This window comes from Brienomyrus brachyistius, chromosome 17, assembly GCF_023856365.1.
Source record: "Brienomyrus brachyistius isolate T26 chromosome 17, BBRACH_0.4, whole genome shotgun sequence".
NCBI lineage: Eukaryota > Metazoa > Chordata > Actinopteri > Osteoglossiformes > Mormyridae > Brienomyrus > Brienomyrus brachyistius.
Window position 1 is genome coordinate 2,889,494 of NC_064549.1, and position 25,896 is coordinate 2,915,389.

General features: G+C 46.6%; 2 protein-coding genes across 2 annotated transcripts; one reads left to right on the top strand and one right to left on the bottom strand.

Moving 5' to 3' along the window:
- The first annotated feature begins 3,645 nt into the window (after positions 1 to 3,645).
- Positions 3,646 to 9,531, top strand: tyr (tyrosinase). Its single transcript, XM_048982317.1, is given in 6 exon segments — positions 3,646 to 4,316; positions 4,318 to 4,518; positions 6,041 to 6,257; positions 7,192 to 7,339; positions 8,573 to 8,754; positions 8,891 to 9,531. Coding segments are annotated over 6 exon segments (1,605 nt in total). The 5' UTR covers positions 3,646 to 3,698; the 3' UTR covers positions 9,130 to 9,531.
- Positions 9,532 to 10,226: 695 nt separating this feature from the next.
- Positions 10,227 to 25,879, bottom strand: LOC125712262 (NADPH oxidase 4). The gene is made up of 18 exons (XM_048982140.1): positions 23,696 to 25,879; positions 23,441 to 23,536; positions 21,575 to 21,685; positions 19,304 to 19,388; positions 18,403 to 18,500; positions 18,284 to 18,311; positions 17,984 to 18,056; positions 17,384 to 17,464; positions 17,127 to 17,295; positions 16,520 to 16,684; positions 16,343 to 16,405; positions 14,220 to 14,280; positions 13,782 to 13,863; positions 12,992 to 13,111; positions 12,661 to 12,769; positions 11,908 to 11,976; positions 10,888 to 10,988; positions 10,227 to 10,741 (listed from the first exon to the last, which is right to left on the bottom strand). Exons 1-18 carry the CDS (start codon positions 23,750 to 23,752, stop codon positions 10,624 to 10,626), a joined length of 1,686 nt encoding a protein of 561 aa, XP_048838097.1. The 5' UTR covers positions 23,753 to 25,879; the 3' UTR covers positions 10,227 to 10,623.
- Between the last annotated feature and the right edge of the window lie 17 nt (positions 25,880 to 25,896).

A 25,896-nucleotide genomic window follows, 5' to 3' on the forward strand; every position in this document is an offset into this window, starting at 1 on the left:
CATGGCAACCGAAGCATCTCTCTCTCTCTCTCTCTCTCTCTCTCTCTCTCTCTCTCTCTCCCTCTCTCTCCCTGCATCCCTCTCCCTTAGCCGCCATAGTACGGCTCTTTATGTATGAGTGTAAAGGTCAATTACTGCCGACAAAGTAACCGATCACCCGTGCCAGTTTAACGCTTGCTTACCTACACGTGGCTCTTCAACAGTTTTCTGGAGGTATGTACTGAATGGGTGGGAGTATAAAGCAGATTACACAGGATCGACAAAAGGCATTTCGGACTAATCGTCTTGGATCACGCTGCCACCTGCACGTTGGATTAGGGGCCATTAAATGAGCTGGAGGCCCGCAATATGTGACACTCGTATATAAAGCACTGCGCATTATCAGCAGCCAGCCATTTATATTTCTTTCCCTTTTGTCTTTGCTCGAATAAAGCGCGATATAAAGACAAGTGTTGTAAATAATCATTACAGAGTCAATAAAGAGAGGGGGGGGGGGGGGACTTGCAAGATGAAATTCATAATGTTTTTAAATCCAAACGCCAAATGCATTTACAGCCAAATGAAAAGGAAACCTTTAAATTAATTCTAGGGTGGAGGAATTGCGTTATGACTGCAATTTGTCTTGCGTATAATTGTGTTCTATTTCAAAATGTAGCAGGCAGAAACAGGCGCACGTGCCAAAAATCAAGCAGCACTTAAAATAGAGAGTTATGGAATACATATCCAAAAATACATATAGATAAAATCGATCTACACCTAAATTGTGTACAATATATATATATATATATATATATATATATATATATATATATATATATATATATATATATATATATATATATATATATATATATATATATGGCAACTGTGTATCTCTGGAGACTTTTCTCCTATGCATTGGCAGAGGAGCTGACTTGAATTCTCCGTCTACAGGATGCCAGACGGAAGGCATGGTGACGTAACACGCCAGCCTGCCAGCATCCTGTACCAAGGAAGTTATTAGCGTTGGATAAACCCAATTCAGAAAAGAAAAAATGTAAACGGTAAAAAGCAGGGTCCGTTCACCAGTGCGGTATCATCACTGTGGGGAAGCTGGAGTGCAGAGTAGCCAGGATGAAAGACTCCCCGTTTCCTCTGGCTGTGTGCCTGAGGCGTCTCTGAGGTTTGCCAGTGGAACCCGTATAGCAAAAACCTGAATCATTGTCTTAGAAACCTCAAAGCCAGCACAAGGGTTTAGGTAATGACACAACATACGCGGACACAGAGATGGTCTCCGAGATGGGACAGTGGTGGTCTAATGGTTACGGAAGCGCACTTGCAATTGAAAGACTGCTGTACCCTGAGTAAGGCACATATTAGTTAAATGCAGAGGACGCGTTTCGTTGGTGTGCGCTGTGCTGTGTTAACAATGACAATTAATCACTTTCACTTCAGATTAACCAACCCTCTCTTACACCTTAAATGTATATGTGCTCCTCACAGCTAAGTTAGCCACGAATGATGTCCTACAACACAAAACCCAAGGACAGAAAGCTATCATCGTCAAAGGTCAATACCCGCTTTAATCCCTTTTGTCATCCTGTCAGATTCATCACCACCGCGCTGTAATGGGCACGAGGTGGCGAGGAGGGTGAGACCGTGACCCTTAGGCTCTGCTGTAGCCTTGATGTTGAGCAGCAGAAACGGAAACAGCCGTGAGGCACGTTTACCCTCTTTCCAGCACGCTATGCAACAAAAGCTGCGGGGAACGGTTTGTGCATTTAATGAATAATTTACAGCAACTCTATAGCTACAGGAGCATGTTTTTTGGCAGCTGTTCATCAGCATCTGACCAAATTAATAATTTCCTACTACCGATGACCTCAACAGCAACGCACCCATCCTTGATGTGTTTATGTTCTAAACTGTATCGGACACAAGTAAATCAATTTATTTAAGATTTACTAAATCAATTATTCAATGGCATTTTCAAATAACATTGGGCAAAAGCTGTTTCCATAGTAACAGTTTCATTTCCATGCTTTTTATTTCAAATGCCCTGTCGTTTTAAGCAGGACAAATAAACAATATATTATCTGAAGTATGGAATCACTTGATTATTTTTGCCATTCGGTTATTATATAATTACATAAACTGCGTAACCTATTAAATTGGATAACACGTCAAAACAATGATAATTATTGCTATTACTGAACGCAGAGTAGGCTACCGACACACTCAGGACGAAACACAACCATTTCCAAAATGTTGGGTATAATTATACGGAATACGCTTATTCCTGATATTCTACTGTCTGTTTAGACGGTGAAATTTCATTCACACTTTCTCGGCTTCCCGATATGACTCTCTCCCTCCCTCCCTCCTTCCCACTTCGTCCCACTTTCATCCCCCCTAAAAGAGGGATGTAAAAGCCTTGTCACAGTGCCACCCTGCGGTGGATTATTTTCTTCTTTCTTGACAAGCAGCCCACGCATCCCTATGCAAAGCGGAGCTTTTTCTACGCGCCTTTATTCACAGAAATTCCTTCGGGTTTCATAAGACAAACAGAATACAAAGAATAGCAATATTTTCGTATTCAGTATAACTGGGTAATGTCATGCTTGCACAGACTGCATGGATATGCACATTATCTCTACGAACGTAATAAATACGCCCGATTCGATATTAAAATCACAGGGTAAAGGGATTGGTTTGTAGGCCGCAGGCTGGCTTCCGTTTGAATGTCAGTCTCATCTCATCACATATCTATCACAAAATGTAGAATCTAAGCACTTGATCTACGACTTATCGTGTGATGCACATTCCTGTCCCGATGCCTTTATTCTGGGGGGATTAGCCTGAACTCGTGGCTGAAATACAGCGACATGTGATTGGCTTATGACCCCCGCCAGACCAAAACGCCGAATGCAGCGCGTGATGAACAGTTCTAAAGGCACCATTCATTATATTTGTAGTAATGAGGGTGGTTTGGAAAAAAACGAGTTGATTCAGTAATTGTAATTTTATCACATCATTTTTATATGATGCTTGAAAATAATCCGAATTTTAAATGATTTGAATAAGACATTTTATATATATATCAATATATATATATATATATATATATATATATATATATATATATATATATATATATATATATATATATATATATATATCCAAATCAAATACGTACATCTCCCGAATCGATTATTAAAAAGTTTATAACTAAACTATAAAGGGGAAAATATTTATCATATATACTAATCATTGTTATAAATAAACATTCTTTTGCCTTAAATTTTACAAGTAACTATGCTATTCGTTATCTGAAATCTAATATTTTTCACGTTAAATAAACTGGATTCGCTCATTATCCAATCATCAAGATATAACTTTATCGCATTATCGTCATTTTTAAGTAACATTCATACAAGTAAATTCAGAGAGCAGTGATATATATCAAACACACATGTAATTAAATACTGAGAGATTTCACATAACTAAAGATGTTTTCTTTTTCCCCTCATGCGTATGACACGGAGCTCGGGAGGGAAGCGTCTCGGACCGAGAGAGGACCGACATTCCAGCGGAGCACATGATGAGGGGTAGGTGGGCGTATAAATTAGAAGCAAAGTTGTACAACTCTGATTTTCTTCAGTTCTACCCTACTGATGCTTGGCACCAGCTAAGGGCGTCACTTCGTCCCTATAGTTATCATGCTTTCTCTGGCACTTTTCCTACTTTCGGCACTGATGCGTCCGACATCCCAGCAATTCCCCCGGCCTTGCGTGACCTTAGAGGCCCTCCAAAGCAAGCGATGCTGCCCGATATGGGAAGGAGACGGGTCTGTCTGTGGAGCGCTGTCGGGTAGGGGCTTCTGCGCGGATGTTGTGCTCTCTGACTTTCCCAATGGACCACAGTACCCGCACTCAGGGGTGGACGACCGGGAGAAATGGCCTCTGGTGTTTTACAATCGTACATGTCAGTGCGCCGGTAACTACATGGGCTTCGACTGCGGAGAGTGCAAGTTTGGCTATTTTGGAGCAAACTGCGCTGGGAGGCGCGACTTGATCAGAAGAAACATATTCCATCTATCTACCAGCGAAAGACAGAAGTTCATCTCCTATATAAACCTAGCGAAGAATACCATCAGCCCCGATTACGTGATTGCTACTGGTACCTACGAACAAATGGGCAACGGAACGAACCCGATGTTTTCGGACATCAACGTGTATGACCTGTTTGTCTGGATACACTACTACGTGTCCCGGGACGCCTTGCTGGGTCCGAGCGACGTGTGGCAGGACATCGACTTTGCCCACGAATCGGCGGCTTTTTCTGCCTTGGCACCGGGTGTATCTGTTACAATGGGAGCACGAAATCAGGAAGATAACGGGTGACTTCGACTTCACCATCCCGTATTGGGACTGGCGCGACGCGCAGGACTGTGAAGTTTGCACGGACGAGTTCATGGGCGGCCGGCATCCTCTTAACCCGAATCTGATCAGCCCCGGATCCGTGTTCTCATCCTGGAAGGTAAATGTGGCTGAGGCGGCTTCCCGACGGCAGATACGTTAGGGATCACATCATGGGCGTCGTTATGTCCGATCACCCGAGGCTATAGCACGAGTATTTATGCCAATCTTCCATCAAAAACAAACAAAATAAAAGTTAAGCCTCAGGTAAACTTGACTCAGCCCCTGATCTTTTCGATAGCTAGAAACCCCCTGGGATTACATTACATGTAATTGTTTAATGGACGTCTTTGTCCCGAGCGACATACCTCCAGCAGATATTATATTACAAGCATAAAGTTGTCAATCAGCGCACGTAGGAAGGCAGCTAGACTTATCGACCAGTAACAAATGAAAGTAAGCAACAGAACAAAAGCCATACAAAACATAACACAGTGTAAGAGCCCTACAGTACGACGTGCTGCTTGGGGTGTTTTTGACGGTTGCGGCTCATAGGTTCAGCAGCGCGTCTATAGCTGTAACATTTTGCTTTGTATTATGAAGGAGGTATGTGATCTCCATGACAAATTGTGTTACATGTCTATTTGGGCACCACTAAGATTCATATACTTTATAAGTTAACGCAACAAAAAGTAATTTGATTTAATGTTCGCGACTACGACAGACACCGCTGTCTTTGCTTGCTTAATGGAACCAGAATGTACATCAGTCGCCTAAGCAGCTCACAGGTATATAGGCCTGCAGGGTATATAAATACAGATGTATGAGTAGGTATGGTGATTTATGATGCATCAGCCTATGTCCATTGGAAGCAATGACACAGGTGCGAAACTCGGCCACTTAAACGAATTCACACGTTATATAATTAATAGGCGTCTTTCCGCTTCCGTGTCTGCACCCCCACCCCCTCCGCCCCCAGGGCTCAGTGACTTCGAGCAAAACGCGTCAGCATGAGGTATCTCTGTAGCCGGTGAAATGCGGACAGGAATGTGTGTGTGTGTGTGTGTGTGTCTGTGTGAGTTTTCTATACACATTTAACACACTCATTTTCAGCAGTGAGCAGAAGGTCCGGGAAGCGCTGGTCCTGCTGCTGATGGTCAGACCGCGCTGCGCTGGTTCTCCCACGTCCTGCACTTATCTAACGGCTCTGGTGGGCGACCGCAAACCACGCACATCTGCGGGGGAGACCAAGCGCCCATTACACAAATTAATTTGCGCTAGGCTTTTTAATTATTGATTTTGGAGGTAAAATGTACTGAATGAAAACATAGCCTGGATCATTCGTATATTTTATACTCATTGTATCTAGTCTTGTAGTATTCGACACCGGTCTTCAACATACTCCCTCAGACTAAAATATCACGGATATTTAATACTACGTCTAATACATCAATAATATAGAGAGATAGAGCATTTTCTAACCATAGCAATTTGCATCAGCGAATGACGGAGAGTAAATTGATTGAAATATTCTGTCAGTGATTAAGTCTTTTAATTAGGCTGTTATTGTTTTCGTGAGCTACGGATCGCCTGCATTTTTACATTTTTAAAAGCTAAATTATGCGGGTTAAATATTTTCGTAGGTCATCTGCACGCATCCAGAGGAATACAACAGCAGAGGGATGCTCTGCAACACCACTGGGGAGGGACCCCTGCTACGTAACCCTGGTAACCATGACTCCACGCGGGTCAGGCGGCTTCCTACCTCCGCCGATGTCGAGTTCGTGCTCAGCCTGCCCGACTACGAGACGGGGCCCATGGACAGGATGGCCAACCGCAGCTTCAGGAATTCCCTGGAAGGTCAGCGCCCCCTACCCGTCTGTCTTTACATCACTGTACCGTACGCAGAGAGTAGTAACCTTAAACAAATTAACTTATGTAATCCTAATTGCTTACATAAAACTGTACAGCTGGTTATGGAGCAAACCTGCAATTCACGTGGGAAGAACATGCCAATGACTCAACCGAAATATAATTTAGGTGGTTTGTACATCTGAGGCTTTTCGTACTTCAGCTCATACCGTTCCTGGAAACAAATGAGTCTAAATGTTACTCTCTGTGTGTATAAATAATACTAACGTGTTGCTGGAATTATATGGATCTCAAATGTTCGCTCTGTGTGCAGGAATAATCCTTAAATATGACGAGTCTGACCATCATTCTCTCTTAAAATTCCTCTGCCTGGACTTTTCACAAAAATGCATTTTGACCTTTCAAGTAGATAATGATTCTAGCTACACATATAACCTCAAAGAGGGATTTTTAAAGTGGGATAACAATAAGTTACCTATAAGCTTTACATTATCATGGCAAGAGTCATAAAAAAAATGTAGCTGGAAGGATGGGATGATTGTGAGCTTTTGTTAATGTAAGCGCAGACGTCTGGTTCTGAGAAATCCAAATGGCAAAAATGTTATGTTATAGCTGTCGATTCCTTTCTAGTAAACAATATCTATCCATCTAATAAAGACGATCTGTACCTACAACCGGAATGTTTGTAGACCGTCCACAGACCAGGACTCCATAACAAATCACCCGCATCAGTTTGCTATTTCAATACATTTGTCAATACAAGGAATAATTAAGGTGAGGCAGCCAAATTCAGCTGGAAGATCCTGCTTCAGCTTAAGCATTTACCATAAAATTGCATGTTGTCCTGGGATGTGAGAGCGTAGCGTCACCTCAGCAAAACGACACGCCCCTCAGCCTGAGCTTCTGCCCCCACCCACTTTAGGTTTCGCAAGCCCTGAGACGGGCTTGGCCGTCAGCGGCCAGAGCACCATGCACAACGCCCTGCACATGTTCATGAACGGCTCCATGTCATCGGTCCAGGGCTCCGCCAACGACCCCATCTTTCTGCTTCATCACACCTTCATCGACAGGTGAGCAAGTGATTAGACCAGTGGTCCTCAGACTCGGTCCTCGGGTCCCACTGTCCTGCTTGTTTTCCAACTATCCCTGCCCCACACACTGCTGATTACCTGGATCAGGCGTGTTCAGTCAATCAGAAGCTGAAAGACAGCTGGGACTTGTGTGTGGGGCAGGGATAGCAGGAAAACAAGCAGGGCAGTGGGGTCCGAGGAACGAGTTCCAGAACCACTGCATTAGACACTTTCGTGTTCTACAAGTAGAGTGAGGTAGATCTATAAGGACAGGTAGAGTGAGGTAGATCTATAAGGACAGGTAGAGTGAGGTAGAACTATAAGGACAGGTAGAGTGAGGTAGATCTATAAGGACAGGTAGCGTGAGGTAGATCTATAAGGACAGGTAGAGTGAGGTAGATCTATAAGGACAGGTAGAGTGAGGTAGAACTATAAGGACAGGTAGAGTGAGGTAGATCTATAAGGACAGGTAGCGTGAGGTAGATCTATAAGGACAGGTAGAGTCCTCAAAGATCAGATGTGCTGCTAACATCTTAAGCTTGACACGTTGGAAATGACACGAAGCCATCACCAGATAGATCCAGTTTCATTTGCACACTCTGCTGACTGTCTTGCTGTTCCTCCAAAGTCCAACTTTAGCACCTGAAACTTGAGTAAGGTATTAAGCAGCCGTGTTGCCCCCCCCCCCCCCGGTACGTGACCACGCCCTCGGACCACTCAGGCGTCCAGCACCCCCGACTGTCAGCTTTTGTTGAATGTTTAACTCTGCACGGCCTAAGATAAGAGGCTGAATTGGGTGCACCATGGACCGCAGGAAGATCATTTGGATAATGAAGTTTTCTGTGCCGAACGCAGATAAAACAGTGAATCAGATAATCTCGGAATTTCTCAGGAGACTTCCCACCCACACGGAACTTCCGTAAATGTCAGGTTATGTTTTCTCAGTTACACTGCAACATTCACAGGCAAACCCACCACATTACACAACACAGACCCCCACTGCAGTCACCTCAGCAGAGAAGTGATCTGACAGATAGAAACATCTTAGCAGAAACACAGAGAGTGTTACTATCATTGCGACAATGAAACGGTTCCTCGGCCATTAATAATTGCGACTGCGGGCTCTCTGTCGCCCTGCCACGCGAAATCCCAGGGCATCGACCAGACCCGTGGAGTTGGGCCACTAAGGGAGACTGACCGATAAGCCTGATTCTTCTCTAAAACACCCCTCAGCATCTTTGAACAGTGGCTGCGGAGGCACCAACCACCACGGAGCAACTACCCCCAGGCCAACGCACCCATCGGCCACAACGATGGTTACTATATGGTCCCATTCATCCCCCTCTACAGAAATGGGGACTACTTCCTGTCCACCAGTGAGCTGGGGTATGAGTACTCTTACCTGTTAGGTACAGGTGAGTCCAGACACACACACACACACACACACGCATAACTACGTGAGGAATTTATTTTGCTTACCAGAAGAGGGTGCTCATTGTTCAGGAACAAATGAACATTGTAACCCCTAAAAATCTCTGATATACACTGCAGGTCAGCGGCTCCTCCAGGAGGTACTCATCCCATACCTGGAAGAAGCTCAGCAGGTCTGGCAGTGGCTTTTGGGGGCCGGGATACTGGGAGTCCTGCTGGCCAGCATCATAATTGCGGTGGTGACCCTGGTCTGTCGTAAGCGGCAGAAGAGGAAGAGAACTGCATCCTTTGGGGAGAGACAACCCCTGCTGAACAGCAGTGAGGAGGATGCCAGCTACTCCTATCAGACCACGCTATGAGGAACAGTCACCACTAGGGGGCAAAGCTGTTCGTTTGTATTCAGGGAATGCAATGTAATGTGCCTCTGTAATGACGTCCCCCTAAGAAAGATGCTTCATGTTCATTAGCCTTCCTTTACATGTGTGCTGTGGGGAAAAATCTCTTGTAAAATCTCTTTGTAAAAAAAAAAAAAAATGAAAATACATTATAGTGTGAAAAAACCAAAGACTCTTTATAAATTGCAGTGTATCTGATGTGAGACAGTAGATCCATCAGAGAGGAAACATCAACAACTGAAAAAGAACAGAAACCCAGAGGAACCTTCAGTGATCTTCTGAAGCGAGCAGGAGCATTTTGACTCAAAGTGAGACACACTGCAGACACACTGCAGACACACTGCAGACACACTGCAGACACACTGGAGACACACTGGAGACACACTGCAGACACACTGGAGACACACTGCAGACACACTGAAGCTGATCCCTCACACAGCATCTATGTCACCAACATTAAAAAAACCACAATGCAGGGGATTTAAATAGATCTTACTGATCCTGACCAAAAATGGTTTATGTTCTTAGAAGCTAAATCACCTATTAAATTGTCTTTATATGCAGATGACTGACTGGAAATTACAAATATCCCAAATTCACCACAGAAAGCTTTTCCCCAAAGCCTCTTCAACACTTCAACAGAAGGTGATTTGTACTGCGTGCCGCACATGGTGACCCGCGCCTCCCCAGGACTCTTACATCATCCCACCACACAGCCATCTCTGTCATGACCTTTCCCGTGACGTCACATGGCCTTCACAGACAAAAAACAGGAAGTCAGGATACCGGTCACATCTGTAGGCGGGGAGAAGGTCCATCGCACCTCCCGGAAGGACAGCTGGAAAAAAAGCCTGGCGAGTGGCAAGAGCCAGCAGGAATAACAGTGAGAAACGGTATTAAAACAGGAGACGCGAGTCACGACGCGGATGGATCTCACACCAAATCCCTACGGCCCGTTCAGCGGGAAACTCACTCTGCACGTTTGCATGTTTCCCTGCATTTGCACTGATTCCCTCATCAGCAATGATCCCGGAATCCTTCTTGTTGTTAAATAGAAACCATTTATGTAATCATTCAATTTTAATGGGAGTTCTTTACAGGACAGGCAGACACTGAAAAATAACAATGAATTTTAACAATGTGGGCTAGGAACTCCACAGATCTGATTACAATTTTAAAAAGGTGACTAAAATGAAAAGTAAAATTAATAATAATAATATTTATCATAATAATATTAATTATAATTGTTTTGGCTTAAAACAAATATCTGCTTTTCCCATCGCTTCCCATTTACCCTGAATGCACCCAGTGTGAGGCTGGTTTGCTCTGCACAGCGAGGGCCCCTTCCAGAGCTCCAGTCTTCTCACAGCAGACAGTCACCTTTCTCCAGTGCTTACGGTCTCAGGCTTTTCCTCACTGCAGATGTATTGCACCTTTTAAGGTCCCGCGCTGTGGATCTCAGCTAAAAGATTCCTTGTTATACTCAAATGTGGCTCCAAAATGACTGGAATTGCATATTTTGTGGAGAGTCTTAGACAGTCCTTTGGGTCCAGAGCAGAAAACACCGACACGTTTCCTGGAAGTGAGAGAGGGGGCATGTCAGCCGGACAGGTCACTCCAAAATGGGGGCCTGGATCACGCGGAGCGGAGTGCCCCTTGACAGAACGTCCAAACTCATATGATGGAGACAGTGGTTGGTCAGAGGCATCCCACCCTACTCACTGCTTATTGGCTCTCCCAATCTCTTCAAAGAGCAGTTCCCATCTGGGTCGTCCAATCAGAAGCCTAGCACTCAGTACTTGGTAACGCCCCTCTGATAGACTCTGGAAGGTAAATTTAAAAAAAATCCATATTACGTGTGTGTGTGTGTGTGTGTGTGTGTGTGTGTGTGTGTGTGTGTGCATACACTGTAGGGACAGAAAAAGTCAGATGGTAAAAGACCATCAGCAAGGATACCTACTGTAGGTAGATATGGAAAAACCACCTGTGTACCCAGCATGAATGAATACCAACACGAGACCTTCACATGTGCAAGCGAAAAAGTCTGATTTTCACTGCACAGAAAAAGACTTCCTGAAACAGACCCCGGTATGACACTGATTAATTCTGCGGAAACAGTTTACACCCCCCCCCCCCCTTCATATGCAGGACACTTTTTTTTGTAGGTTTTTATCAAGCTTTGAGTGGAAAAGTCAAAAAGCAGGGAAATGAATTAGCCTCTTTTGCGGATGCCCTTGAAGTAGAAGCCAGCCACCAGAACATTCCTCTCCAGGGCTGAGAACAATAAAGTCGGAGAACAATAAACTGATCCAGGCTAATTTGCCAGAAGGGCCAGAGAAAAACAACTGGAAGCTGATTCAGCCACACAAAACGAGGCCTAAACACAGATATTCAGATACAGCAAAGCCGCGGCATCATCGGAAATTAATTTCATTAAGTCATCTGAACATTATTACTAATAGTTTGTGTAAAGACCATATTTTCTGTCTCGGCTCTTAAATGACACATGCAGCTCCATGATTGTGGCCCCCACCCTGGCCCCCAGCTGGTTAGATCAGTCTGTTATGGAGTTGTCACATCACCAGCTGAGCTGGGCTGAGTATCTCCATTTGAGTCTGATTTATGTCACGTCAGTTATGTACTCCACCATTCAAATGAAACTGCTTCTGTTCAACTCCAAAGGTTCGTCCCGAAGATCAAAATATTTATCACTGGGTGCGGAGCGGAGCGTCCCACACCTACCTGCAGGCCCCTTTCCTTGCTGACGTACAGTCTGATGTTGAGGTAGTCTGGGCGATTCTCCTGCCAAAGCTGTACAACAAGCAGCAAAGAAAGATAGAGTGAGTAGCATGTACGAGAAATGGTAATGTGGAGGGGGGGTTGAACCTGGCCATGCTACGGACTCAGGCGTCCTGGAGAGGTCCGTGTCACACACCCACACATCCACACAATGAGCATGAATACGGATGGAGGGTCTGGGGGATATTAGCGATGCCTTTGATGTGTGCCTGATTCAACAGCAGCTCACAATGCACCATTCTGTTACACGCAAAGGCTGTAAGGTTTAAGAAAGACCTTACAAAGACAGGGAGGGAAAAAAGCACCCCCCCCCCACCAAACACAGCTCAGGCTCCTCCATTCTGGTTAAGAGTGTTTACTGTGAGGAGAGATGGTATTCAAGTATTCAAGAATAAATATCCATTTGTTAAGCTTTTATCCCAAAATTGTAAATGGTATAGAACAGTGCAACTATATGGAGGTTAGAGACATAACCATACTCTATTATTCATGAAATGACATAACTATATTTTGATGTACTCAGTGTGCTATGGTAGGTAACTGCGAAGAACCACATGCTTTTCTTCATGACAACCACTAGGTGGCGCCACACACTCTGTACCAGAGCAGCACAGAGACGCCCTCGACTCTATGTAATCCCAGGCCCCATGGACAGGCTGCCAGGGGGCACGGTGCCTCACATGTGCGCCCTCTGACCTTTTGATGGAGGGAACAGAGCAGCTCTGCAAACCAGCAGAAGGACTGCAGCTCCCTGCAGACCCAGATGAAGTAGAGCCTCCTCAACTTGTGATGCTGCCAGTCGTCCCTAATGAAACAGCCCCGAAAGGAAAGAGTTAACTTATGCATGTGCAGCGTATATAACATTATCATCACACACAGTGCAGAACCATATCACTGGAGAAAACATCTGGAACATATGAGGCAGCACTGGTGAGGCAGCACTGCCTTTGTGATTAAAGTTAGCCTGATATTAAAGTACAGCTAATATTTCATATTGTTAGCAGGACCAGCCTCCCCCCGAACTTACAGCAGCGCCTGCAGCACCGACGCAAACGGCGTGACTCCAATGCCCCCCGCCACACACACGCTGACCTCGTAGTTAAAGACGTCCTCCGAGGGGCTCCCAAACGGTCCGTCGACGTACACCCTGGCGGGAGAACCAGACACGTGACCTTTCATCACTCGGTCAGCATGACCTGTCAGGGGAGGTCCGGTGGCGTGACACGAAGATTGGGGGGGGGGGGGGGGGGGTCTGACCCCCGTCATTCAGGTTTGCATTATTCTTAATTTGTGCGCAGAAACGCAGCTCAAACAAAAGTGAAGTACGAAGAGTTTCACCACCCAAGGCTTGGCAGACACTATAGAGTGACAGCATCAGTGTGGAGCAGCTGCTATTGGACAGAGTTTTATAACAAGACCTCAAAGTCACAGGGGACATTAACTAATGGGGTTTGATGTAAGATCTGAGGGAAGCCTAGCAGGCAAAATAAGACAAAGAAATAGCAGAGACAGAGAGTTACCACCATTACTCACTCACACCAACACACACAGCCTCCCCCCCGGAGAAGAGGGCACCCCTCAGTCACCGCAGCGAATCAGCAGGCTGTCTGGGCCGGGTTCCAGCCACACGGGCAGCCAATGAAAAAGCCTCCTTTGTGTCCCGTTTGCCCAGAGGCATAAGCAGCCAGCCAGTCCTCTCTTGCCCAGACTGTGCCCTCTGCCCCTAGGGCTCCCCGCCTCCCCTTAGCCATCTCTGCTTAGACCTCAGTCCCTGGCAGCTACACACTTGACCCAGAACAGAAGAGAGCTGGGCTCACCGGGGGTACCGCCTCTGGTGGGCCACTGGAAGGATCTCTGCACCGACCTCGGGCTCAGCAAGCAGCAGGTCTGTGAAGCGTTCTGGGGAGAAAACAGACAGTTGGTATTTCAAAATCCACCGGTTTACCCCATTATTACACTATCACCTCTCTAAAATGGGTGAAGTACATAGAGCACCACCTACAGGAGAGGCAAGGCCAGTGCAGCAAGTTGTAAATATTAAACATTAAAGTCAGTAGAGTGCCTGAGATTAAAAACACACAGTTCATTGAAGCCTCTTGGATGTTGCATTTGGTGGAGAGCCCCACATGGGTGCAATGTAAACATTCTGATAGTGGATTATATCACTCAACTCCCAACAGCTGTGCTTAAATGCTAAACACAAAATGAGAGCCTCCACCCCCCCCCCCCCCCCCCCCCCAAACGGACAGACCTACCAGTCCAGTCTCCCAGCACGCGCAGGTGGATGCCAAACGTTGCATTTCTCTCTGTTGGACACTGGAAACCCAAACCACACCAGAGGTGACTCAGAGCCTGGCACATGGGAGGGTGGTTACCGAACACAGCGAGCATTATGGGAACAGTGAGCCTGGAGCAGCTGAATGTATATCCAGCTGGGAAACTCAAATGCTCAGGGGAAGGACACCATCATAAGACCCTCAAGACCGACAAAACAAGCGGTAAACTGGCTCTGTTATTGAAGCCTTAACTTGGTGGGGATTCTGAGCTACCTGACAATGACGATATTGGTACATGCTTATATAAAATCACAATGGAAATATTGCTTACAGAACATAGATGGTATAAATATTTCAAAATCTACACAAGTTACACCGGAACAACCGAATGCTGCTCTTGATACTGACAGTCTCCTCACAGGAAACTCAAACAGCTGTTCAACACATTATCGGGCCAGCTGTGGGGGTGTGACAGTGTCTGCCATTTTCTGGAAGGGGGGGGGGTGAGTCGAAACAAAGCAGACGGCAGCCTGGGGGGCAGTAACACAATCAGCCAACCAGATAGACTGGGGTGGGGGTGAGTGGGTGGGAGCAAGAGGGAGTTTTTCTTGTCTTTCTAATGAACTCCCAATGTATGTAAATCAGTGCTGTACTTTCCTTCATGGATAAACAAACCCCATCACAACAGCAACAACAGACATCTTCCTCATAATAAAATCCATTAAATTTCACATGAGATTCACCGGCCGTCCGGGACAACAGCGTCCAGCGGGTCTCACCGAAATACAAGAGATGCTGTTTTAGTTTGAGGGCTGTCAGGGATTCCTGACCTATGTGCAGGAACTGACGAACAGCAAGTACCGTCACAGCCCGTGATAACTGGTTCCAGTACGGTTCCCAGCAGGAAGATGGTTTTCCCTGAACCTCTCCAGTCTCTGAGGCCTAGAGTTTACATTTTTAAATTGGAAACTTGCAGAAGCTCAGACTTCAGTCACACAATCGAGAGCTTGCTGATGATTCAGAAAGAGCGCGACCCCCTCACGCTCCAGGACCATAGATTACTTGCACAAACGTCACCAGGACAATGGAGCACCAGGTTAAGAGCAAGTTCAGCCCCTCAGGAACCTCCAGGAACAGCGCTGGCATAATTTGGGCTTTTGTTCAGCAAGACCAGAACTGGTACCACCATTTGGATTTTGGGTCACTGGGACCAGATCCAGTATCTACATTTAGCTTTCTTCTGTTGAAGACAATGCCTCAGCAGGCATCTGTCGAAACAGACCCCCCCTCCCCATCTGCTTCCCGAAAAGAACTGCCTGAGGGACAGGTCCTCTTCTACGTCTTACATGAGCATTCAGGAATGTTACTGCACTGTTAATTTGAGGCAGGCCTGTACCACCAATCTCTGAACCATGTCGTCATCTTGTGGAATTATAATGTGTTTCCTCACATTATTCACCAAATAAGCTGTTTCACTGGTTCCTGATGATGCTCATCTCCTGCTTTGAGAGGACACTCATCTTCAGAGGTGGACATTTCAGGTCCAGAAAGTAAAAAAAATCCAGACCATGTTTTACTTTCAACCAACCAGTTGAGCGTCAAGAATCACAGTCACAGAGGACTCAACTGGTTGGTTGAAAGTAAATCATGGCCTGGATTTGTACTTTCTGGGCCTCAAATTGCCACCTCTGCTCATCTTCAAGGAACGTGAAGAGTGAAGGATAAATTTAAATTTAATTCCTCAGATCAGAAAAAAAAACGGTAACACTTTACTTAAAGTAGTCATCATAATGCATTATAGATACCTTCATAATGCATTATAAAGGTCAGTATAAGCTATTATAATGCATTATGAAGGTATTGATAGTGCTTTATAAATGAGGGATTCATAGAGCTTTCATGATGCATAATAAACATGCATATATTGTGTTATGCCTGTTTTATAAGTAGTTATAGCCATATTCATAACACATTATGAATGCATTTTAAACCATTATGAAAGGCATCCATAATGCATTATACATGAGTGCTTTAAGCAAAGCAGAACACTGATCTGCCCGGAGGAAAAGTGAAAAAAAAAATTAGACTAAAGGTGCACTTACCGTGGTCAGAGTGAAGGGGTGGCTTTCGAAGGAGGACACGTGGGGGCAGTTTAGGACAATGTACTGGAGAGATACAAGACGTGCTTAGAGACACACGCTCATACCAAAAGGGACACAAACTCAGGCCCATCAAGGGGACCCACAGTCAAAGAGCAGCAGCCCTGTTGTGCCGCCCACCTGTCCGGGCCGGGCCCTGAAGCCGCTCTTCTGCATGTGCACCTCCACCACGCGGCAGGGGTGTCTGACCACGGATGCGACGGTCACGGGCCTGCAGCCACGCATATAGCGGTGCAGCCGCTCGGCGCAGTACAAGCAGAGCGGCCCGGAGACCCACAGCCACGTCTGTGGGGGATAAAATGCAGAGTAACATGAAGAGGGCAGCAGGGAAACTCCTGAAACACACACCTTGAGGATGCAATATACCACACGACTCACTCGTCAGATGCAAATATCATACTTATCAGTTTCCAGTGAGAACACAGACTCCCCTTCTGCTGGGAAGAATTCATCCCTCCATCATACTTGATATCCCAATTAGTTACCGATACGCTAACAAAAAGCACAAGGGATCCGTGGGCTGGTTGGTGAATAGATAGATGGATCCTCTGAGCGCTGTAGCCCAACAGTGTGCTTACTGCATAGGGGTCTGGCATAACTAACCAAGCTGGGTGGTTCGACAGAGAATTGCGGCGGGAATGGAAGACGGGAAGACTGAGAAACTCTGAAGACGGGATGCTCAGTACCCGAAAAGATGCCCCTCCCCCCCAGCGTCCCATAGACTGACCTCGGGGAAGTGGGCCTGGAACTGGGGGTCCTCTCTGCAGACTTTGCCAAAACCATCCATCTGGCTGGAGTTTACGAACCCCCAGCTCTGCTCCCCGGGGGCAGTCCGGTTGGGCCTGAAGCAGTCTGGGGGATGATGCTCCACGTTGGTCTGATATTTCAGGACCCCGCTGAAGACATGGGACAGTGACGATAAACTACCCACTGGAAGACCAAGACGCTCCGCTGACCAGTGATCATGTAGTAACGGCATCTCACCCGATAACGTGGACGAGCAGTAAGACGTAGAAGACGATGGACAGGTTATGCGTGTACCAGAATATGTCATAGTTAGAAAGCCTGCAGGGAAGGAACGAGGCAGGGGAGGGTTATAGAACTGGGGGGGGGGGCTCCAGCGAACAGGCACCCATTCGAGCAATTCATGGATTAAAGAAAACCAAACCAGTTCCCAGTCGGAGGCTCACTTTAGCCTACAGAACTGACATGATGTTGGTGGATTTTGTTTTCTATGCAAATCAAGTCAAATGAACACCAGCACACAAGATGCAAGGCAACCACCATCCTGTACTTAAGGTAATTAAATGGGAAGAGCAGACATTAAAGACAGTGACAGTGGGCCCCTTAACAGGCAGGTTGACCCCCCCACCGCCCCAAGGCTGCAGAACCTCAATAAGACTCCATCAAAGAGGCACAGAGCAACCATCTCGAGAAGATATCAGAGTGTTCAATCGACATCCAGGACGCCAAGTGTGGTGACATGCACTCCATAGATCGCCTTGTTCTGATCAGATATGAGGGGCGACCACACCTTCCGCATGTCATAAACGCAAAAGCTTACATGACGTTTTCATGCGATACCTCATGCCGTATGACGAAGCGGTGAACATCAAGAAGAGCACGAGAACCAGGAGGATGCCGGTGGCCCCGGGGACTGCCAGCAGACAGCCGGACATGGACAGAGATGGAAGAGAGGAAAGAAACGTTACCCTGCTTACACAGTAACAGCCCTGCTACCTGCCGACCTGACAAAGCCTCCCGAGTTCGCATGAGCAATGACAGGCACCAGGGGTGTTCAGGAACAGGAGGAGAGTGAACAGAGAGAAACCCTCCCCAAAACAGTGCGTGTCTGTGTCTGTGCACATGCAGAGTAGGTCTCACCGGTTGTGAACATGATGATCCTTGGATCCTGTACAACGCAGAAGAAGGAAAGGTATTTAAAGACAAGGTGTCCGGCCACACTCTGAGATCAGCGCGTGCTACAGCACAGGAGCTCGTACCTCTCCCCGGTAGTGTGCCAGGTTGAGGGCGGGGAACTCATCGGAGTACCAGACAGAAAAGCTGTACACGTTGGCGAGATGAGCGGACACATGGATGACTGGAACGGAGAGAAGGGTTTCAGAAACACCTCAACACGGCTGGTATTACTTGCAGCGCCCTGTCCGCTATTTCTGCAGGGGTCACGGGCAAAGCGCTCAAACCCGCTTCCATACACCACAAGCTGTCCACCTGACAGCACACCGATGTCGACGCATCCATACGTCTGTGAAAACATCAGCCAGCCCCCCCAGTGCCTCCCCAAACAGACCCACGTGGTTTCAGAGGGGTGACGTCACGCTGCTTAATCCCTGAGAAGATTTCTGGACCAGCAGCTTTCCTTGTGATGACCTCTGCGGTAAAACCCCACCCGGCCCGCCTCCAAATTTTCCTTCTTCTGTAACTATCTACGTAACTGGAAGTCTCCAATCTTGGGAATATGACCAAACTGCACAGAAGGTCAGGAAACAGGCTTCTTCCATTAAGGCTTCTTCAGTTCAGAATGGGAGGGGGGGAATGGGAACATGGGGGGAGGGGTGGAACTGTGGGAACCCAACTGAACCGATGATCTCGTAGCAAGTTAGCAATAAAAACAGCTGGAAGATTCTCCCTCATACGCAAGTCCGTCTATATCTATCTCTCTTTCCAGATCAGGAACGATGGTGGCCAGGAACTCTACACCAACACCCCCCCCATCTGCCAGGCAGTGCTGAGGGAATGTGACAGCTGAAGGCCCACAAATGCTGTTGATCCATAGCGTACCCAAGTATCCCCCTCCCCTCAATGCTCATGCAGTGGGCACGACTCTCAAGCACATGAACTTGCACCCTCTTGACAAAAAGACTCATACAACGGTTTTCTTACCTGAGAAGAGGCCAATGGCAATGCCACATGCTACATGGAAGGTCTTTCTTTTGTCCAAGATCCTCCTGGCCTTCCTACTCGTCACCTGTGGAAATGGTCACAGCCACGGGATTCAGGACACTTCAAGAGCTAAGATGACATTCAGAGCCTCTGTCCAAAATAAAAACAAAAGCTAACTGAAACCCAGCATGCTACAAATCAGTTCCATATATGACCCCAACCGATGAACTGTAATGAGACCAAGACGGACAGAGCAGGTGGAGCATTACATCCACCTGAAGGACCCGCAGCCAGAAAGTCGGCCGTCCTACAGAGTGCCGGAATACCTGCGGCCAATCTTCAAAGAAAAACTGAAGCTTATGCAAGAGCTAGGAATGACTGAAGTAGGGAAATGTCTCAGACTGAGCTGCGATGGTGCACCGATTCGGTGGAAGCCGACGTACAACAACGTAATGAAAACTGAATTTTGCCGTTATCGTGCCACTCATGCTTACCGCCTCGGTACAGTCACGATTGTTTCATTGTAGTTCACAATTCAATGTAAATAACAAACACACTTTCTGTTTGAAATAGGTTGGGGAGCCAGGAAAGGTCTACCGGTATCTACAGTGTCTTTCATTTGTACAAAAAACATCTGTTTAAAGATGGAAGCATTACACAAAGCATTCATTTGGATGTTGAAAATATTTGCATTTAGTGAAGTTTTACAAATGCATTTGCGTTGTTTTTCGTGCGCTTATCATTTCCATTTTTTATTTATTTTTTTGCTTCTGACCGATTCTGGAAGGACCAAACCATTTTTATTTGTAAGGGGGAATTGTGAAAATTTCATAGAAACTACCATCTGTGCAGGGGGATACCTGGGTTATGGGGAAATGCTTTTATATATTGTTCAATAAACTTATTGATTAACAAAAGGTGTATTGTTTGTTTCTGTTTTCTGTTTATTTTAATTGTTGTAATTATTTACCTTGAGAGTCTGTGAGTGAATCTCAACATGTGAGTGAAACACCGTGTTTGTGTTCTGTACCCGTCTGACGTCGTCTTCCTTTGCCGAAGACCAGTTTCAATACTCAAGAACAGAAGTACAGAAGATAGTAAAAATCTCTGGATGCTGGGCTTGCTCTGCCCCAAATATCAAGGATTCATCAGTTGCATCCTTGCCGAACGAGATCAATCCCATGATTCTTTGCACCCTATGTCTGTTCTTGGAAGGCAAGTTAGCAAGACCGGTCTTACCAAGACCACAAGCACCGTCTTTGCAAACTTGGTATTAATATTCACCCTGTCTTTTGCATTTTGGTCCTCTGAGAGCATAAAGGAACCAGCAGAGAGGTGGAGCTACAGCTACCTGAATGCTGTCGTAGGTCACTGGCCTAAGGTGGTGCTGCTGTGGGGATCCAAGCACTGTAGCCTGCAGACCGTAATCACTGCGCTACACATGACCAGCCACCACAAAAGCTCCACCTCTGCTGCTGCACAGGCTTCTGCCTCTTTGTCTTTTTTGTCGATGTGCAACGATCCGGTCACCCGGCTGGAAACTGCGGGAGCGAGCCGACTGCAGTGCCTGCGCCTTCTCTGAAGCCTCATGCGCCGAGGCGCTCGTTTGCATCAGCTTCTCACGCACCTCCAGCAGAGATAATCTCTCCCGGGCGGATGGCTCACCATCCCAGCTCTCTCTGAGACCATCCAGTGGACCCTGAAATTCAGTTCTCTCTACATTGTTATAGGTAGGCTTCCACTGCATCCACGCTATCAGCGTAGTGTTTTAAATGCAGCACGCAGTGGTTGAGTGAGTAACTGGATTCCGTACGAAAGGCTTGGGTGGTGAGGAGGCTCTACAAGCTATAAACAAGAATCGGAATAATCATGTCCTTAGGTGCCGAACATTCCTGAGCTGGTATGAAGTAAAAAAAGGGAAACAAAATAAGGGAGATTGCTTGCAGAAACAGGAAATGAACCTAGAAGTCAAGCTGAAGGAAAGCTGAACCAGATATTTTTAGGCACGACATTATTTCTGCTGCACGTTCATAACATTATGAGTTTATTCGATGAGCAACCAGACCATGAGTAACAGCATGAGGAACAGCATGAGTAACAGCACATACAAACAGAAAGTACGTGTTCGCATCCTTAGAGATAAGAGTTCGACCCTGAATCCCTTGCGACACTGCGATCAGACAACATGTTTTGTCTGTAAAACTATGGCGGTGGAGCCTGCCCACCACCCCAGGTAAACCCCCACGCCCCCGACACCCCGCAGAGCATTACCTTCTGGAAGCCCCTGAGACCGGCCAGCAATGAGCGGCAGACGGGCAGGAGAACTAAGCAGCAGTTCAGGTTCAAAACAGCAGCTGAGGCACGGCTCACGCACAGGCCCACCTGAACACGGAGCGAGAGGGGCAAGGGTCACACACAGGCCACCTGAACACCGAGCGAGAGGGGCAGGGGTCACACACAGACCACCTGAACATGGAGAGAGAGGGGCAAGGGTCACACACAGGCCACCTGAACACGGAGCGAGAGGGGCAGGGGTCACACACAGACCACCTGAACATGGAGAGAGAGGGGCAAGGGTCACACACAGGCCACCTGAACACGGAGCGAGAGGGGCAAGGGTCACACACAGGCCACCTGAACACGGAGCGAGAGGGGCAAGGGTCACATACAGACCAGCTAAACATGGAGAGAGAGGGGGAACAAGGGTCACACACAGGCCACCTGAACACCGAGCGAGAGGGGCAAGGGTCACACACAGGCCACCTGAACACGGAGCGAGAGGGGCAAGGGTCACACACAGGCCACCTGAACATGGAGCGAGAGGGGCAAGGGTCACACACAGACCACCTGAGCACAGAGAGAGAAAGAGGGCAAGGGTCACACTCAGGCCACCTGAACACAGAGAGAGAAAGAGGGCAAGGGTCACATGCAGGCCACCTGAACACAGAGAGAGAAAGAGGGCAAGGGTCACACTCAGGCCACCTGAACACAGAGAGAGAAAGAGGACAAGGGTCACACGCAGGCCACCTGAACACAGAGAGAGAAAGAGGGCAAGGGTCACACACAGACCAGCTGAACACGGAGCGAGTGGGGCAAGGGTCACACACAGGCCACCTGAAGACGGAGCGAGAGGGGCAAGGGTCACATACAGACCAGTTTTCACACACACACACACGCACGCACTCACACACACACACACACACGCACGCACTCACACACACACGCACGCACTCACACACACACATGCACTCACATACACACACACACACACACACACACACACACGCACGCACGCACTCACACACACACACACACGCACGCACTTACAGATATCAGAGGTCAATCACACACCCACACACAGATATCAGAGGTCAGTCACACACCCACACACACATATCAGAGGTCAGTGACACACACACAGATCCCCAGGATGTCCTGACACTGCAGACACTCTCAGCTGACAGACAGTCCTGACCCAAAGCCCACATGTAATCCCTTTCATTCAGCAATCTAACACCTGAAAATGAAAACAGGCAGAAAGACATTTGTATCTGCTGGCTTAAATACTTCAAAATCAGATAACAGAAGTCCTTTAGAAATGAGATTGTTTCCTATAGCCAGATACACAAGACTGTCTGTAGTTCAGACAAAAATGAGACCCTTGCCTTATTACTGTGCTAATTTATGGCCATGTGATGGAACCAGGCATGCATTAACTTGTCCGTACCATTATCTCAAGGCAGCAAAAACATCTTTAAACGCAGGAGAGTTGAAAACTTTCAGAGAGTTTTGGCAGAGCCTGACCTGATGGTAGAAGTTGGCTTCCCTGTCTTTGTCATCCAAGACTATGATCTGATTATACAGGAGCTCCCAGCATGTCTCAATACTTTCATTACATAAATGAATCACATTTAAATGTCTACAACACACTCTGTTCAGGCTTGGGGTGACAACAAATGCACAAAGATGCCTTTAATTGAAAGGAAAGGACGCTTGGTGTCATTTTTGTGACTAGCGATCGCATTTGCATTGACTTCACCGCTGAATGATGTATTTCTGTGTGTATTCATTCACACACGCCTCCATCCATGTTTATAGCACCAAACGGCATTACAAATAAAAGGCTACGATCCTTACCCCAAGCATCTTGTGGAGATAATAATGCTGCGGACCGCTGCAGTAAGAAACAAAAGTTTTCCAAAACAGTGCGGTATTCGTACACAGCCATAGTACCTGAAACAAACCACACGAATAGTTCAAATTTTAAAATAGACACCTTATAACTTACATATCTGGCTACTTTTCTTTCCACCAGTTCACAAAGCTAAGCGATATACAGTGTCTGCGGTGACAGACTGCCCAGGTAACCCGGGTAGCGGCGAATCTGCTTACCAGGATAAAGTGCTTGCTGCCTTCGTTCGCGATCCAGCTCCTCCAGGACAAAGGCATATTTCAGCGAGCAGGGTTTGTCAAGCGGGATTTTCCTCTTTGGAGGGGGGGTAGTCGCCCCCCCTCCCACTCCGACTCCCACCCCTCTTCCTTAGGGGCAGTCTTCTTTTCTTATCCTTTGATCTCTGATTCGCGCATGTTAAATACTTCCGACTAATCCCCTCCAAGTTCCATAAAAATGTATATTTGTTTCATTTGGTTCAGCTGAGCAGGAGCCGCTCGGAAGCAATCTTTCTAGCTTTACATGTAAGAAGGAGGACTGACAGCGTCCAGACCGACTGCTCCGGAAATGAGCATCTCCAGCTATTCAGGGCACTACGGAGATCAAGGGACTTTTACCCGGATTGTCAGAGTATCCGGAGACAAGTGGACATATCATGAATGGTAATCGGTTCCCTTGTAAATACTTTTCCAATTCTTTATTCGTCACTAATTGATTATAGTTCAATGAAAAGAGAAAATAGAATTCCTGGTCCGATAATCGTCTCTTAAAATAAGTGCCATTTTCTGACTACACGCATTAACGTTGCGTTTCGATGATTATAGTAAGACATCCATCCTTCCACCCATTTTCCAAACCGCTTATCCTATTGGGTCGCAGGGGGTCCGGAGCCTATCCCGGTAGCAATGGGCACGAGGCAGGGAACAACCCTATAGTAAGACATGCAAAATAATATTTTTAAGATGTTCGAATGAAATAAAAGATTGAACAAATCACAGGGTTTCCAGTCGGGCTGTTTCCTAAAACTGAATAACCATTTGGTATATCAGCTTTGCGTCTGAAATAACCCAGCTTACTGTGCCAGAGCAGGCTGAGTGGACGGTGAGAGAGGAGTTAGGTTTACTGGTTTTAATCATTCGAACCCAGTATGCAGAGCTGTGGTCTGGAGGAGAAAAAAAAACTAATTCTCTCATTCATTTACGTTCAGTCAGGCAGGGAGTTGTGGCTAGGTAAATGACTAACGTAACTGACTAAAATACATCCACTCCAGGATAAAGAATCAGGTTGCACTGTTACACATATGTTGTACGAAGCTAGTCAGTGTCTTGAATGAGTCAACAGATATGGGTATAATTCTATTAATGTCATACATCTGAGATAAAGTTTGTTTAGCTAGTCTGCGTATTGATCTAAGGTCAAGTAAGAAAATTAAACGCTCACTTGATAAGTAAAGGAAGAAATGAGGTATAATTCCCTTTCCAGTTAATCGTGCACAGTAACTTTTTTTGTTTGTAACGAACTTACAAACGCTAACGCTTCCATTTAAATTGGATAAAATAAATACAGAATTTAAAAAAAAAGGGGTGTGGGAACACATTTTCCCATACTGGGCTCCCCGTATCCCAAGCCGTGTCCTCTGTGGGAGAGTTTAGCTACATCTGCGGGACATCAGCGCCCATCAGCGGACAGTTCGGGAAATGCATTACACTGCTTTATATTATGCGGGTATTATCCCAAGTCCCGCTCTGCAAACAGGTACCTGTACATGGCCAGTATGCCACTGGCCCGTGGAGCTAGTTAATTTCCAAAAATAAGTTATATATTTTCATTTTTACGACCCCTCACATTCATGCGTTCTGTGCCCATCTCAAAAATGAATATATTTCAACTTATTAAATCCTGTTCTGCCTGTACTCCACCTCCCGGCCTCTCCGCGGCCGTTTTACTGGTCCGTGAAATTTTCGTGCAACGTAAACCGGTCCGCGGCCATCAAAAGGCTGGGAACCCCTATTTTAAACGACTGTGTACCCGTCCGGAGCAGAGCACTGAGCCCCTATTCATTCGGGTGGTAGATTGTTTCATCCACTACGTTAAGTTATATACAGCAGGAACCCAAATAGAAATACGATCGTGATCGGGGTCCCATGCAATTATACATGCACACCTTCCTCAGCTTCGAGCAAATCCGGGTCCCACTCAAACCCCACACCATGTCCGATGTCCGATCATGTTATGTCCGATCACTCGCAGCTATACCCCCGAGTATTTTGCCCCCAATGGCAATGTTCCTTCGAAAACAAGAAAGTCCAGTCCCAGATAAACTTCACTTTGCCCCGGATCTTTCCAATAGCTAGAAACTCCCCTGCCCCACACCCTCACTCTCTCTCTCTCTCTCTCTCTCTCTCTCTCTCTCTCTCTCTCT

Excerpts from the sequence above, each read along its gene's own strand:
- LOC125712262 (XM_048982140.1), bottom strand. The coding sequence starts at position 23,752 with ATGCCTTTGTCCTGGAGGAGCTGGATCGCGAACGAAGGCAGCAAGCAC. Across the intron at positions 23,537-23,695 it reads GCAGCAAGCACTTTATCCTG|GTACTATGGCTGTGTACGAA; the intron begins GTAAGCAGATTC and ends GGTTTGTTTCAG. Across the intron at positions 18,057-18,283 it reads GATCATCATGTTCACAACCG|TCCCCGGGGCCACCGGCATC; the intron begins GTGAGACCTACT and ends GTCTGCTGGCAG.